At 45.4% G+C, this 16,367-nt stretch overlaps 1 protein-coding gene across 1 annotated transcript in view; it reads left to right on the forward strand.

Moving 5' to 3' along the window:
- Positions 1-11,296, forward strand: part of PCSK1N (proprotein convertase subtilisin/kexin type 1 inhibitor) — a 93,669-nt gene extending 82,373 nt beyond the window's left edge. Inside the window, exon 3 of the mRNA XM_085629602.1 lies at positions 9,630-11,296. Coding sequence (XP_085485728.1) covers positions 9,630-10,008 — 379 coding nt within the window. The 3' untranslated portion in view covers positions 10,009-11,296. The remainder of the gene's footprint in view (positions 1-9,629) is intronic.
- Positions 11,297-16,367: the final 5,071 nt, after the last annotated feature.

Below are 16,367 nucleotides of genomic sequence, written 5' to 3' on the forward strand. Positions count from 1 at the left end.
CAGCTGAAATCAGCGCCAGTGCCAGGGAGAGGAGAGATTATATCTTTGTGAATATGACGCCCTCCTGCTCTCTCCCTGTCATGCAACGCAGCACAGAATTTTTGGCTGCTGCGCTGCCTTCCATGACAGCTACGAGAATCTGGACCCCAGTGACTTGGTATTTGCCTGGATGTGTCACCCTGTTACCTGCCATGCATGCTCTGTCTGTCTGGATGTAGTTCAATGATATTCCAGCAGCATTGTTCTGCACATGGGACTATGCGGTCTGGCACTGGCTTGGACCGGGCACAAAACAGTCAAAAAATGGCTTCGCCATGGACCCAGTGGTATCACATTGGCCTGGACGTGGCATTCTGTTGTCTGGTATGCCCGTGGAAGTGATTGAAATGTGGCACCCTGTGGCCTGGCAATGGTTTGGACATGGTACACAATGGTCTGACATTGGCCTGGAAGTGGCACCCTGTTGTCTGGTACGCCTGTGGAAGTGCATAAAAAGTGGTACCCTGTGGCCTGCCATTCAATGTGGTCCTGTAGTGTTACTTGGGATATTGCACTCTTTTGTTCTCTATTGCATGCAGCATTTCATTGCATGTAGTACCCTGCTACTGCTTTACTCTATTCTGGGCACTTCCAGGTCTGCTACAAACACAGTATGTCTGTTGGAGTCAATGTTATGTGGGTTTGTGAAGCCCCTACGTACCACTTCTGTGCTCCCGTAGTGACTTCAGAATCTTGGCACTCTTTCTGGTTCTCGATTTCTCATTTATAAGAGTCGGGTGGTCTGTGGACATTATGAGGGATATTTACGTATTTTTGACACAACGCAGAGCAGCAAGCAAAGTAGCTACACTGAGTTGCGTGAAAGGGAGACAGCAGAAATGTGCCACATCTGCTAAGATATGATGCCCTTCTGCAGTCTTCTAGTGCCTGTGCACTGTGTGCTGCTTAGCAACAACACAGGCACTCTTGCACCAAAGTGTCAGGGTGTCTGCGTTACAGACACAGTTGTTTATTTGCAGGAAGGAATACTTTCCTTCACAAGAACAATCCTTACAGGCATTTTCCTCTTTATATGCATGTCCCTTCTCTTCCTGCACAAAAACCAAACCTGCTTACAAGGGCAGGCACCCGTGCACCACGGTGTCTGCATTGACGCTAAGTAGCACATTGTGCGGCACCACAGGAAAAAGACAGGAACGTGCCGTAATATGTTAACTAGGGCCCATTCCTGCCCTTTCTCTATCACGCAGCACAGCAAGGTGACTTACTGCGCTGCGTGATTTCTTCTTAAATATGCCCCACAGTCTTTATAAATATTGTGCCCTAAATATAATGTAGAAAAACATGACGTGATGTAGATTTTCTCTCATTAACTCCAATGGGGAGACATTTTCATAGATAAGTTTTAGTAAAGAATCTTTTTTCAGCTGATATTCTGACCATGATATTCTGGCACCAGCCCTGGGATATTCCACCGCTTCTGCTATTTGTCTCAGCTGCCGCCTCTTGCATACGTGGGTGCAGGAGAAGATAGAGGAGCAACCTGGCTGCACCTCTCCTCCACTCTTCATCTCTGATGAAGGCTGCAAAACTGCAGCCTCTGTTACCCTGAGCTTCTGGATCTCCTGCGTAGATGCGCAGCTCTGTGTCCTGAGTGCAAGTGGCTCCGCTCACTCAAAAAATGGCTGCCTGGCCCTCCCACCTTGGGCTGCTGTGTGTGAGTTCTGAGTCACCCCTCCGTCACCGTTCTCGCAACCCCTGGGCTGTCCTTGCAGTGCAGCTGCGGCTTCAGAAGTTGGATGCCCACTAGCAGGTTTGGCCATTCATCATACTGCGGGGGATTATTGTGATGAAGCTCTGATGCCCGAACCTGTTGATAAGTATGTGATTGAGGCTCAGATTTATCATAGGAATGTGTTGCCTTCGCGTCATGCATGGGGATGGAAGGGCAACGCAATCCTTAAGTCAGATTTATCAAGCCACGCAAGGCCACCTAGCATGGCCCGGCGTGGTTTGATACATTTGGGGCAACGCAAGGCAGCTCAAGTCCGTGCTTTGCATCACTCTGCGCTGGGCAGGCGTTATATGGGTGAAGAGTGGGTATTCCTATCCACCCATCTTTGTATTGTGGCACATTCCCAGATTTACCAGAATTTATGACATTACAAAGCATACATTTACAACGCATGCCTTTACAACACAGTTTTTGCATCGTAACATCCTTTACATCGCATTTTCAGAAACTACCTTTACAAAGCATTCCATTACATCGCATTACACCTTTACAACGCATACCATTACAATGCATACCATTACATCGCATTTAAGGTAAGTGTTGGATAGTATAGGGGTAATAATTACTATTCTAACTCCAGTGAGTGCAGCAGTAGGGTAAGTGTTGGATAGTGTAGGGGTAATAAATACTATTCTAACTCCAGTGAGCCCAACAGTAGAGTAAATGTTGGATAGTGTAAGGGTACTATGCGTTGTAATGGTATGCATTGTAATGACTTGTGATGTAATGCCTGCGTTGTAGTGACATGCGTTGTAATGACATGCGTTGTAGTGACATGTGATGTAATGACTGTGTTGTAATGACATGCGATGTAAAGTATGTTGCGATGTAATGACTGCTATGTAAATGTAGTGCGATGTAATGTCTGCGTTGTAAAGGTTGTTTCCCGATTTACCAAGACTGGTAAACCTGGGAATGCTTCAAAATGCTACTCTTATCCAATCGAGGCACAATGAGTAGAAATATCTTTATTTCTCCTCGCGGTTTCCCCTTTCTAAGTGTGCTGCGTTCTCCAGCACACTTAGAAAGAGGAAAACACCTCTAAGGATTGCTTTTCTGCAGGATGGTGTCCCTTCCTGCACAAAAGCAATCCTGGTTGGACGCAGGCACCCTAGCACCATCACACAGTGGTGCCGGCGTTGGCGCTAGGCAACCACAAGTGCACCAGTGCAAGGGGAGAGCAGGAGCGCAACATATCCTGATAGATATTCCTCCCCCCTCCATTTGATGCAGCGCAGTGCAGCAAGTTGTCTTGCTGCGTTGCGCTGCTTCAAATATTGAGAACTCTGGGCCCAAATCGCTAGGTTACATCTTTCCAACCTCTAATGGTCTCTCAATTACTCCTTACATTCCACTCACACTAAGCCCTACACGCTAGCATTACACAAACATTCAATATAAGCACGCAGCAACAATACCACTCCAGTTATGATGTTGGACCTCACATGAGTTGTGAAGTAACACATCCTCAACAATGACGATCAGCCATGCGCCCCTCTTCAGTTGAGAATTTTTTCAAGGAACTTATTATGGAGGGTATCCCAAAACGTTATCACCTCTCCCCCAGATCAATCTTTCAGTATATTTGTTTGCCCAACTACTGCAGACCTCAGCTTTTTTTTTGCGGCAGCAGCCTCTGCCGCCTGAGCATGCAGATGAACGCAGACAGCCATGGCCTTGTCAAACAGCATCGTACATCTTATATTGAGCCAACAAAGTCAGAGCTCATCGTTTTCCCCAATCCTTGACCACTCTCTGGAATCATTGCTCCCGTTCCAGCAGCATCAGGCTAGAAAAGTAGAGTGGGCATGGGGCACAAGCTTGAGAGTCAAGTGCCGAATGAGCCTACTTCTAACAGCATTAACAGTGAGAGGGACCCACACAAGATGCATTAATGAAAGACGACCACATTGCAACACAGTTAACAGCTCACTGTGAGAAAGTGGATCATTAACCCAGATAGGAGGTTGCTCATCTCAAGGATTAATGACACTAACTTGTCAGGGTCAACCCCAAAGCCACTAAATGAACCTGAGCTAGCTCAATGCCCTAGCAGTTATGGTTCAGAGCAGGCAGGTTTAACTTAGGGCAATATGTAAAGTATTGATGCAATACCAAACGGTAATAAAGTAAAAACACCAAACAGTCAACATCCCAAACTGAATTAGAAAACTAGAGTTGAAATGAAATAAACAAAACAACATCAAAATCACAATATTCTTGCAAGGGGAACAAGACGTATTCATTTTGAAAGTAAAAATGGTGCAAAGAAAACCCTCTATGAAAGCAACCTGGAACTAATTTCATGCCAACCACGGTGGAGCATAGGTTGAATGCAGCAAGTGAGTGTGTCATGGTCAAAGATTTTACCTTCTGACTTCATATTTTTATGAAGTACAAAATCCTCCAGTGGGGCATGCCTGAAGCTATATTGAAGGCAGGTGCACCAAAATTGGACACCTCTGCCACATGGTCCCTTGCTGGCTTGGGAGGTATTGCAAGACCATAAATATTTTAAGTCTCTACTTTTCAGAGTTTCTGGTGCAGCTCTGTTGGGTCACCTCTAAGGCTCCAAGGACCTAAGGGACAACACTTAGGAGCCAGGACTCACTCCAGCAGAGGCCACCACCAAGGCCCTGTCCTGGTCAGTTGATAAGGTCAATTGGCCATTTCAGGAAAAAGGTCTCTTGCAGCTTATTGAGTTCCTGTAGCCACAAAGGAGGTCAGCCATCTGACACTTGGAGTACAGTTGTTTGCCCTGGTTACAAGAGGGAGAAGGTCTGGTCCTTCAGGGCTCTTCTCAGGTCACAGACAGCAGGCCCACTTCTGTTCTACCGCAGATCTAGACAGTGTTTTAAGAAGGGTGCCCTGGGATGCCACATTTATGGTTGGCACCAGTTAGTGGTTTGTGATGACTTTTGGCTGCTTCCTAAACAATGAAATAAAAGTTACCAGGGGCAACTCTACCCACTTTTTCAGCAGATGATTTTGCCCTACTGCAAACAACCTTACAGTGTTTTTCACTCCTTAAATCCAATACAGGAAACCCCTCCACGCTTGTGCAGAGCTCATCTGTCCACCCAGAGGTGTGGCCAGGGAAATGAGCAGTCCCCTCCCCTGTGTTCACTTCAAACCAATTCTAGGGGTAGCCTCTCACCCGCTAGGTTCAGAGTTAGCCTGGCTAGTGTGTGCCTTGCAGACAAAGTCTTTCGGTTTTTCAGGTCTCCCCTTACACTAAAGTATAAATGGACAGGCCACAACTCTGTCCTTTTCAAGTTAATGAAGTTCCTGGCTCCACCCCAACTGTCCCTTCTGGCCTGATAGCGATCAAATACATCCCAGTCCATCCTGTCACCAGGACTAAGCCATTCTTCTGCTCTGGGTGCAGTTTGCACACATTATTAAGGTCAAACACTTGTTGGGCAGCTGCTGGCAAGCTAATGCAAGCTAATACAAATTAACTTCTTGGAGTTTTGAGGAGAGAAAAAAGTAACTTTCCAAAAGTTACTTTTCTTAAATATTTATTAGGAATCTAACCTCACAAATGAATTGAACTTTTAATAAATGCAAAAATAGTCTTTGAATTACTATTTTAGCTGTTTCCTGTCAAAAGTTACACATTCAAGTTTATAATGCTGCACTTTGACATTATCTGGGAATGAGCTACAGCCCTGCCAATGAAAATAGCAGGGCTATAGCTGAGGTCTGATCACTGGAGGAACACACCAACTTTAAATTTGCACATTTTCCACTTTTAAATATCAGATACCCTACCTGGTGGGTGACAAGGTGTACTCAGGGGTGAATTATTTATTTTTAAAAGTAAGAATTCAGAGCAGTCAAAAAGGGTTATTTTGACTGCAGGTGTTTAACCTACTGCTGTGAGGCTACTCACGGTAGGCCTGAAGCCATGTTTTAGAGGCCAACACCATGGATGGCACTGCATGTGTTGCACTCCACAGGTGGGATTTAACTTCCAGGCCCTGGGTGCAGTTCATACACCATATAGGAAAGTAAATATGTAATCGGGGTAAGCCAATTTAACCATGTTTAAGGGTGGAGCATAGGCATCTTATTCCTGTTTAGCAGAGGGAAAGTGCAGAGATTTCAGCTGGTCTGATGCTTAATCTAGTAGGGTTAGAACAAGACCCACGCGTGAGCTCTGCATGCATGATCCCTCATCATCACGAGGAATTTAGAAAGGTAGGGTAAAGTGTCTTGTGTAGGATATGCATACTTAGACCCTTGTCCCCCTGAGGAATCTAGAAAAGTTAGAGCCTGGTTCAAGCAGAGAATGCACATGGACAGGGTCTCTTCTGGTGGGTTTCAAGAAGGGGTCAGCCAGGGCACACGTGTGGAATGTGCATGCCCCGTCCTAACCCAAGAATATGTGAAGTGTGCCAAATGCCACCATGTGAATCGAGAAGGGCTAGCAGCTCAAGTTGTTCAGACCAAAGGAGAGATATCTTCTCTGTCATCAAATGACCACAGTTCATTGGAAGGGGTCTTGAGATGAATGCTTGAGAATCACACATGATCAATCATTTAGTAACTGAAATCTCTGGTTGGACATGGGGGTTTGGACCAAACGTTAATGCCTAAAAGAAACATGATGGCTGCCAGGTATACAACCATATCAAAATGATGGTGGCCATTGGAGGTTCATCGTGACAACAACTGAGGTCAAGCACACAAAAGTCTACAGTGTATTCAGTTGCCAGGTGTCATTCCATTAGAAGAGTGGGTCACATGGGGAACATTGACATCCTTTTGGCCATTCCAGCGCGGCTATCAAGGCTCAAGTCTTACACACCATAGAAGTGGATGGAGAACTGTTTGTAGTTGAGAATCCTTTAACCAGAGTATCTTCTAGACAACACCAGGGCAATGGGGATGGGACAAGGCGTAGGGTTGAAAGCAGGACGGTAGAAGAATTAGAGGCAGATTTACTAAACTGTCACACAACGCAGTGCAGCAGACAAAAATGCTACGCTGTGTTGCGTGAGAGGAAGGGAGCAGGAGAGCAAGTGCCATATCTACAAAGATATGGCGCTTTCCTCCCCTCTCCCAAGCACTGGTGCTGAATTTTGCTGCCATTAGCCACGCGCACACAAGGAGGTATGTGAGAGTCTAGCATAGGTTTTGTACTGGAAGGGTTCCCTTCCAGTGCAAAATACTATGCCTAGACAACTTCTAAAACTTTTTTTACTTTGTATGTGTGCTGTACAGTGCAGCGCACATGCAAAGTAGGAAAAGAGAGGAGGAATGAAAACATTTCTCATTTTAATGCTTGGTTTCAAAAGGCGCAATTTTTTGACGCTAAACACTGTCTCACATTTTTGGTAAGGCTTTGTGTCAAAAATGGTCAGTGATTGCATGGTAACGCTATAGGCTACTTTGCGGTACATTTAGTCAACTTCCAACACAAAGCAAGTTTTGCACTGGAAAGTAAATAATAAAAAAATCATGCTGGTTTGCATCACTTTTTTGATGCAGACCCAGCGCAAAATGTTAGTAAATCACCCCCAATGTGTGGAACACCCTGAAAGAGGTCAGTGGTCTGGTGAAGCTTTTGTAGCATAACTCTTACTCTGAAGCCACAAACAATCCTGCCAAGTACCACGCATTAGGTGTTAGACTAACGTCTTTCAGTGTGGTGATCCAAATCACTGCACTGAAATGCATTGTCACACATTATAGTTAGCCCTGCCTGCTAAATGCCTACCTCTATAAATACTATGCTAAACTAAAGCTGCTGGTGTGGCTGGCATTGTGCCATGCCGTGCGCACGCTGCTTCCGCAGGCTTGGGGGCTCAGCTAACTGAGCTAGTACAGCCGCTGGCTGCGACAATGTATCGAGGAGTTTCCCGCCTTGCCGCCACCGGTGTTTCCATGGCACCGGTGTAGTCCACGATCCTCTTCCCACTTGGCTGCCGTTTTAACTATACATCCAAACCTGCACCTATCGCCCCTCACCTGCGGCAAATATGCTGAGCGAGTCGAAGAGCCTGCCAGGTTCGGAGTTATCCCGTAGAATTTGTAATACATTTCTGCGGCTGTGCAAACGCGCTGCTGCAGACGCTCACAGGGAGCAAGCTCTAGGCAAGGATGGAACGTTCAGCACGGCAATGTCAGGCTAAGCAGAGAAGACGGTTGCGCTGGGCAACCAGCATCTTAGTGATTGTAGACTTATCTGCACGATAAGCACATTAGTTACTGCTCCTCTTCATAACGACTTAGATGTTACTACCAACACACCACAATGTGAGGAGGCGACAGCTCCAGCTGTCCTTTACTTGGGCTAAGGCAACTCCTCTCTGTGGAGAAGTGTGGCTCAATGATTAGAGCGGCAGACCCTGATGCAGAGGTCTAGCCTGAGACCAGGGTTCAATTCCCCGTCTCGGCGGGTCTTGGGCTCAAAAATTCCACGGACCTGATATTCTCGCCTCGGTGCCATTCCAATCATGGAGTCCCACTCTGCAACTCTGGGCAATAGCTTGCTTAATCTCCACAACGGCCCCCACAACGCTAAGGATGCCTGGCCTCCACCTTGGGGGTGCCCAGGAGTGGACGCCTCACAGGGAAAGCCAGGATGGATTCCACAGCGGTATTCGTACAAGCGCCTTGAGACCCTTGCGGGTGAGTAGTGCGCTATACAAATATCAATTTATTTACATCTGTGCAGCAGCAGTGGGCGGCTGCTGACAGTGGCTGCGGGGCTTGGCATGGTACCAGTGGAGGGGACCTTCCACCCCTTGTGACTCATCTTTGTCCCGTATACAGTGCTTCATTTACGTAGGTGGTTGGTATGGAGAGAGTTATTTTTCTTCCACCACATTTTGGTCCAGTGTAAGAGAGAATCACAGAAAGGGAGCAAGAAGAAAGCAGAGGAAGATAAGGGAACAGTGTCAACTGGAGATAGCAGGAATGAAAAATAACCAACAAGGGTGAGACAAGGAGACAGGAAGTGTAGGTTGATCGAAGAAAGAAGCATGACGTGGAATCAAAATGTATAAACCTTGGTATTCATGAACCCCTGCATTCGGCAGCATGAGTGACAACCTTCTAAGAAAAGGTTTGAGCTCCTTGCTAATGTTTTTTACTTGTTTGCAAATTAAGCATGATATATGTATACAATAGCAATTGGCTTGGCCTGAATGGCAGCGAGGCAAGCTTAAAGCCAAACCGAAAAACTACCCATGCATCAAGCAGGGTGATATTAAGACTAGTATTTGAACAGAGCTCAGCAAACCTAAACCTAGTAAGATACTTGTAAAAAAACAGAAGCCCACGCCCAGGTGTAGATGCTCAAATGGGTGTAATGTATGATTATTTACATGTTTCCCTCGTCTTCATTGCTTGTGAGTGAGTGTCACTCGTAGTCATTGAAATGTCACTCATAATTACACTGAAATTATGAAAATGTCACGATTGGCAATCTGAAACCTTGGCAGCTATGCACAAATTACCCAGCTGCCTCAGTATTCTTGTTTTAGCCAAACATTTTGAAGATTTTTGTGAATAAAGACGATGAAAAAACAACCTGCATGTGGAAGAAATGTATTATTGCACTTTAAGTAATGGTTTTGCCGTTGTATGTTTCGTTATGAATAATGTATACATTCTGGAAAAAAATTCTCTTGACTTTCTTAACTTTGCGCTCCTCAATTTTGTGGTGATATGTATTGATTAAATTGGGTTTTGTGATTGACCCAAAGAGTGAGCACTCTTCAGACGTTTGGGACAGACAGTGTGTAGGCGAAGTCTATACCATAACCGTCTTTTCTGTAGTGACACTGTATTCTGACCACGTGACTTGCATTTCTCCCTACAGATACCTGGTCGGTCGCATCCTGACTGGCATGAGTGAGGCAGGAGGCCCCCAGCGCCTGTCGAGGCGGGACCTTGGCCTTCCCAACTTCCGGCCTGAGTACCGAAGCGGCTCCAAGCGCGTGCGGCGCTCCCTGGACGAAGACCGCCCGGACCAAGCCACTCTCCTGAGGGTGAAGCGGCTGGGGGAGGGCGATGAGGCCCTGCTGGCGGATGCCGCCGCCCTGCAGGACGCCACGTACAAGCTCCAGGCGGGCCTGCAGCGCGTGAAGAGGACGGACGAGCTGGGCGACGAGCCAGCCAAGCCTGCCCGAAGCAAGCGCTACGCCGCCTACAGTGACCCCGAGTACTCCGAGCAGCTCCTGAAGTACCTGCCCGAGTAAAAAGAGCGCGGGAAGGAAGAGGGGCGTGCCCCAAATGGTTATTTAAAGGGAGGGTGGGAAATAAAATATATATATAACAAATCTCTCTATATATAGGTGAGGAGAAGGAAGAAAGCTCTTGTGATTGAATGTATTGCACTTCATGTGATGTTATCAGCCCCCTGAACCAGGAAAGATGGAAACCAGGAGCAGTGAGCGGGGGAGAAGGGGCTGGCTTTGATTTTTTTTATGTTCATTTTGTAATGCTTTGAGTCTTATGGCAGCAGCAGTGAAAATGTGACACGGCGAGTAGTGTGCGGCCCATACCACGTGCTGTAAGTTCTGAGTTCACACTTGTTCCATAATAAAGGCCAGGAATCCATCGCTCGAGGTGTCCTACACCACTTTTTCACATTTAAGCAAACTTTCCAGCCAATCGCATCTGTTTGTGTCCTTCTTTGAAGAATATCCCAACTTTTGCGATGTCCATTCATAGCTTTGCTTTTTGCGCTGGTGGTTGACCCTAAAACCCCCTATATTGTCTGTGTTACTGGTTTTGCCCACTGTTTGTAAGGTTTAGACTTGTTAATTGAAAGGTGAGTTTGATTGTTTTGTTAGAAACATTTCTGACTATTCTTTAGATCTGCCATAGGGTGCAATGGTTGAGTGTGTATCCTTACACCAGGCAAGCCAGGGCTTATCCGAAGATGTCCCTACAAGTCAGTGCCAATAAGCTAGGAGCTCGTTGCAGCACGTGACAGGGTCCGCCCTAGCCATATTGCCCTTTCGGGCCACCCCTTGACAATTTCCAGATTTCTCACCTTTCTTTTGCTTCTAAGAGAAAATTATTTATAAGCATAGAAAACTTGGCGGGCAATCTCAATGGCTTTGGTGTCCCTTGATTACATTGTGTTCCGCTCATCTATAGGTTACTTTGCAAAAGTTACTAAAAGTTACAAGAACCACCCGAGTTTCTTCATCATACAAGCCGGGCAGTATGGAAAGATGGAGCTGTTAACCACCCCTTTGGGTGCCCAGAACATTTTAGAGCAGTCAAATGCTGAAATCAAGTGAGAGCAATGTCAGCCTTTAATTCTGTTTTGTGTATTTTGTTACAATTAAATCTGTATTCCCATAGTGTGCTTGAATAGCAACGCGTCTGTATCCTTGTTCTTCTCAATGGGTATCCGGATCTCTGCACTCTGAAATATGTTTTTCTTTGTATGTTTAACTTCACCCTTACCCTAGGGAGTCTGGGCAGGTTAAGAGGGAAACTGAAAGCTATTAAATAAAAAAATCCCAAATTGTCTGGGTGAAATGTATTTTATATAATTTACCTTTTAGGGTTATGGAAGCTGTGGGGGAGGGTGGACGGACCCACAATCCTGATATAAGCTGTGACGCACCTTCCACACCGTCCGAACATCTGATGAGATCTAAGGAACCTGCCTCTTTATCTCTAAGGGACCCTGTGGACCACCTTGGGTAGTTTAGCCGAACTGTGGTAAATATTTAAATTACCTGTACTATTTTTTATGCGGAAAAGTCTAGTAAGAATAACTCAGTCAAAATAAGAGGCAGAATCCGTGGTATTAGAGGTTCTGAAAGTATTTATTCCTCTACAAAGGAATTATGGTTCGAACCATAGGCATCAAATTCCATCACCACGAAGGTTCAGGAAGGGAAGGCAATACATTATTGACAAGTAAAGATATTTATATGAAAAGCATTACATTAAGACAGATGCAGGAGGCGTAACAGCTGATAATATAGATAATAATACACATACGTAATGAAAAAAGGCGTAAACATAGGCGTAGACTAGAAACGTCATTAAACATGATGTCACAGGTGGGTGGATCCATAAGAGAATCCTGCAATGTCAGCAGAAATACTTGGCAGAGATGCGTGCGCAGCCGCATGACGTGTGATTGACGTGCAACTAGAGGGTGAAGGGGACTTGACATTTAGCTCTACATGTGGAGACAGAAGTCTGGGGGGTCATGTCAACCTAATCCCAAATCATATCTAATATCTTATGTTTAAAGAACTGTATTATCCAAAAGGAAAGGTCTCTCGGACGGAATCTATTCTATACTGACTGTTAGTGCGTGTACAAGCGTCTAAGTGTCTACATGAGATGCGAGGGGGCAGGAATCCTCCATAGTAACAGGGGCTATGAATTACTTGCATGAGGACAGTGAGGCCTGGCCCTTTGCTCGGTAGCTGGAAGAATGTTTACCTAAACTACTAGACAGGAATGCATCGGATGAGGAGCGGAGCAGATAATCTTGAAGGTGAAATACAGTTTTTGGCAGGCAACAGGCCGGATCAGGCACCGTTAGCCGCGCAGGGAGTAGGACAAAGTTCATGGATACAGATGCGGGCTCGGACTGGAGCTTTCAGAGGCAGAAGGCAGGAAAAGGCTTGATGGCAGAATTCAGGGCCTACTCGCCTGAACTGTAAAACGTGGAAAGTGAACCACATAAAGTCGGTGGCCTTTCATACTTAGGAACGGAATATCCGACTCATTCATGGCGGATCTGAAAGAGGACATGTTGACGGTGGACGCACATGTATTTCGTCTTCATAACTGGAACTGGAGGGAACATACATGTACTTGTAGCATGTACATGGAGCCGTTGGGGTCTAAGATAGGGGACATAATCTGATCATAAAATTCATATTTCCTCATTCCCTCCTTGTCCCCTACGGACCCTCAGGAGATATCGATCTTCATCAATCCATCAATCTGTTCACATAGCATCATTTGTTCTTCTTTCTTCTTCCGGGATCTTGAACGAAAACTTGAAGGCGGGATACACGATGTGGCACACAGACCACAAATCGCTGGCCCACATTGTAGACATAAGCAGCAACTGAATAGTATGAGAAAGCCAATACCTAGGAAGGATAGAATCCTCCATCCCCAGGCTGACAACACGCTCCAGAACCAACCGGACCAAGTCCAGGTGCCTGGACTCTGGTGTATCTGGCTTATAATCTTATGGAGGCGAGTTATGGCTTTATATACTGACGGCGAGTTTTCTGGTATGAAAACACAGCAACTTGATCCGATGACCCTACAAGCTCCGCCCCTGTCGGCCAGGATGACGTCAAGGACAAGACGATTTTGAAGCACAACAATCCGCATCGCAGACTGCTCCTCTGTTAAGTTGCCTAGGGCGGAAGTAGTCTCATTCACTACTGCTTCAAGGGTTCTAGTTAATCTACGTATCAGTTTACTATTAGTGACTGTACCTATATAGGGAAAGAAACCTTTATTGAAATCTGTGTATTGCTCCCATGCCGTTTCAGTGTAATCGACAATCGGGAGATCTCTCTGCTGTCTATTGTGTACTAAATGGGTATTTCTGTGATAATCAGGAGGGGCTAGGAAAACAGGTGGCAGAAGGAATGCTATGTAACAGGTACCATCCCAATCTAGAGGTAAACGTATATATGCAGTCTGGCCACATATGAAGTAGGAATGACGAGAAGCTCTGAATGTAGACTTGCCTTGATCACTGAATTTTATCACAGTGGTACATTTACTATGGCCCATGTGTATGGAACCATTCTTTCTTACACATAATTCACCTTTAACTGGAAATACTGACATAGCGGGCAAGATTGGTGTAGCTTCGGATTCAACATTCAGAATCATGAGGTTAAGTGTAAAGTTACCTAATCCATATACTTCATTTTCTAGATCAGTTCCTGTTCTTTTGGGAAGTCCCTCCTTGTTAGGGTAGCAGACTTTAAGCAAAACTAGGTTCAGGTTTCCCCATACCCAGTTGTCTTGATAAACTACTGAATTTGAATCTAGGGAATTAATCAAACTAAACCATGCTCCACAGGAGCCATTGTGTGTGAACGGATACGGAAAGAGAGGCAAAACTCCCTTATAGTTCTGATAGGGAGGGAGTCGGCCACATATCCAACAATTGGTAGCATTGTTGGTCTGATGGGAATGATGTAACATACTAATGAAAGTGTTGTTACGCAGCGCAAATCTATAAGACAACTCATGCGGAGGTAGTTCGCTAAAAGAATGTTCAGCAGTAGCATTGTAAGCACGCTTAGAAATAGGGTAATACATATGTAGCAATACACTAGAAATGATGATCAGAAGACTTAGAAAAAACAAAATTAATAATGTCACTATGCAGTGACTACGAAGCGATTTACAGTACGCATGTTTTTTAAGCTGTATCTGTCTATTTCTCTCTCTATTTCGGTCTAGAGGATACATGTCAGAGACAAATTCAACCGATTCACCTTGGAGAGGACTTAAACAATCAAATTGTCTGACTTGCTAGACCTTAGTTTCAGTTTATAGAGTTCCTTCTCCGTCCTTTCAACCAAGGGGAGCTTTGAGTCTGTCTGTGAGGGAATGCAGGGCTGAGTATTCACATCGGACGGTAGTCCATAAAAATTTTTGATATGGCTCGAGTGCAACCACCCTTTACGTCCCTCAATCTTCACGGCTGTCCTTGTGGTCAGCAAGACGAGCTTGGGCGACTGCCACCTGGGCTCCAGCTGGGTCTTCCGGTCGAAATTCCTCACAAGAACCAGGTCACCTGGAACCACGTCATGGGGCTTCACCTCAGTGTTATCGGGAAAAGCTGCAGCTACCTGTGAACGACAAGATTGTAGTGCAGACATCAAGGAAGCCAGGTAATCTGTCAGCATATTACAGTCAACATCAGTGATTTTACGAGGTATAGGCGTCCCCCACATATTTGGTGGTCTACCGAAGATCACCTCATACGGGGATAGCCCTGTTCGAGAATGTGCTACCATTCTCATGTAAAAGAGCGCAACTGGTAAGGCTACTATCCAATCGACACCTTTTTCTCTACATACTTTGGACAATCTAATTTTCAGAGTTTGATTATGACGTTCCACGAGACCTGCTGCCTCGGGATGTCGGACACAGTGGAATTTCCATTGATAACCTAACAGAAGTGAAACGTGTTTCATTAGTTCGGATGAGAATGGCTGGCCGTTATCTGAGTACACGATACGAGGCAAACCGTACCGTGGGAAGAATTCTCGAACTAGCTGTTTGGCAGTAGTCGGGGCAGTGTAATCTGAAACCGGGTAGGCTTCTGTCCAACGGGAAAGAGCACAGACAACTACGAGAACATATTTGAATCCTCGACATCGTTCCATCTGGATATAATCCATCTGGAGGACTTCAAAAGGGTGATCGGGAGGTTGAAATCCACCCTGCTCTACGGGAATGCTTTTACCTGGATTAAACTGACAACATATCATACAAGTACGTACTTTCTGTTTGGCTGCTGCTCGCAAGTGTTTGTTGAACCAAATGTGTTGAATGCTGTCTAGCATAGCTTTTTCTCCTAGGTGCGCTGGACTATGTATTGTGTTAATGATGACTTGAACCATGGAGTCGGGAAGAAACCATATAGATTTTCCCTTCGTCATCCATCCTTGATCCGTTTGGATCCCTCCTAATTCAGTCCATTTCTTTATTTCTTCTGGTGTAGCATGTGTCTGTATGTCAATTACATCAAGGGCAGGATCCTTAACTGTCATGCAATGTGTTGGTGTCGGAACTATTGTCTTTGTCGTGTCAGTTGTATGAGTCTGGTTCTGAGCAGTCTGTTTAGCTGTTCTGTCAGCTAGGTCGTTACCCTGGGAAATGATATCGGTAACTTTCGTATGGGCCTTGCATTTCATAATCGATATTGCAGTAGGTAGATGAATCGCGTCTAATAGAGCTTGAATGAGGGGTCCGTGTTGGATGTGGGTACCGTGAGAAGTTAAATAACCTCTCTCTCGCCACAGTACGCCGAAGTCATGGACGACTCCGAATGCATAACGTGAATCTGTGTATATGTTGACTTTCTTATTTTAGGCTTGAATACAGGCTTGTGTCAGAGCGATGAGCTCTGCTGCTTGAGCTGACAGAGTGTTAATACAATTTGTTTCAATGACTTCAGTGTCTGTTGTGACTGCGTAAGCGGCCACTAACTCTCCTGTACTTGTTCTCATACATGAACCATCTACATACAATGTTAGGTCCGGATCTGATAAAGGGATATCTGTCAAATCTTGTCTGGGTTTCGTCGTGATAGTAATGACTTCAATACAATCATGTGCTAATGGATCTGTTCCCTTTACTGGCAAAAGTGTGGCCGGATTTAATGTATTACAACGTCTGATTTCTATGTGTGGTTGAAACAATGTTAATTCATAACCGGTGAGTCTTGCTATAGTCAAGTGTTGTGTTTGCGTTCGGTTCAAGAGAACCTCTACTGCGTGTGGTACTTGTACTGTCAATTGATGTCCTAATACTATGGCATCGCTTTGTCTGATTGCTAAAGCTGTTGCTGCCACTGATTTCAGGC

Source organism: Triturus cristatus, chromosome 10 (genome assembly GCF_964204655.1).
Source record: "Triturus cristatus chromosome 10, aTriCri1.1, whole genome shotgun sequence".
Classification (NCBI taxonomy): domain Eukaryota; kingdom Metazoa; phylum Chordata; class Amphibia; order Caudata; family Salamandridae; genus Triturus; species Triturus cristatus.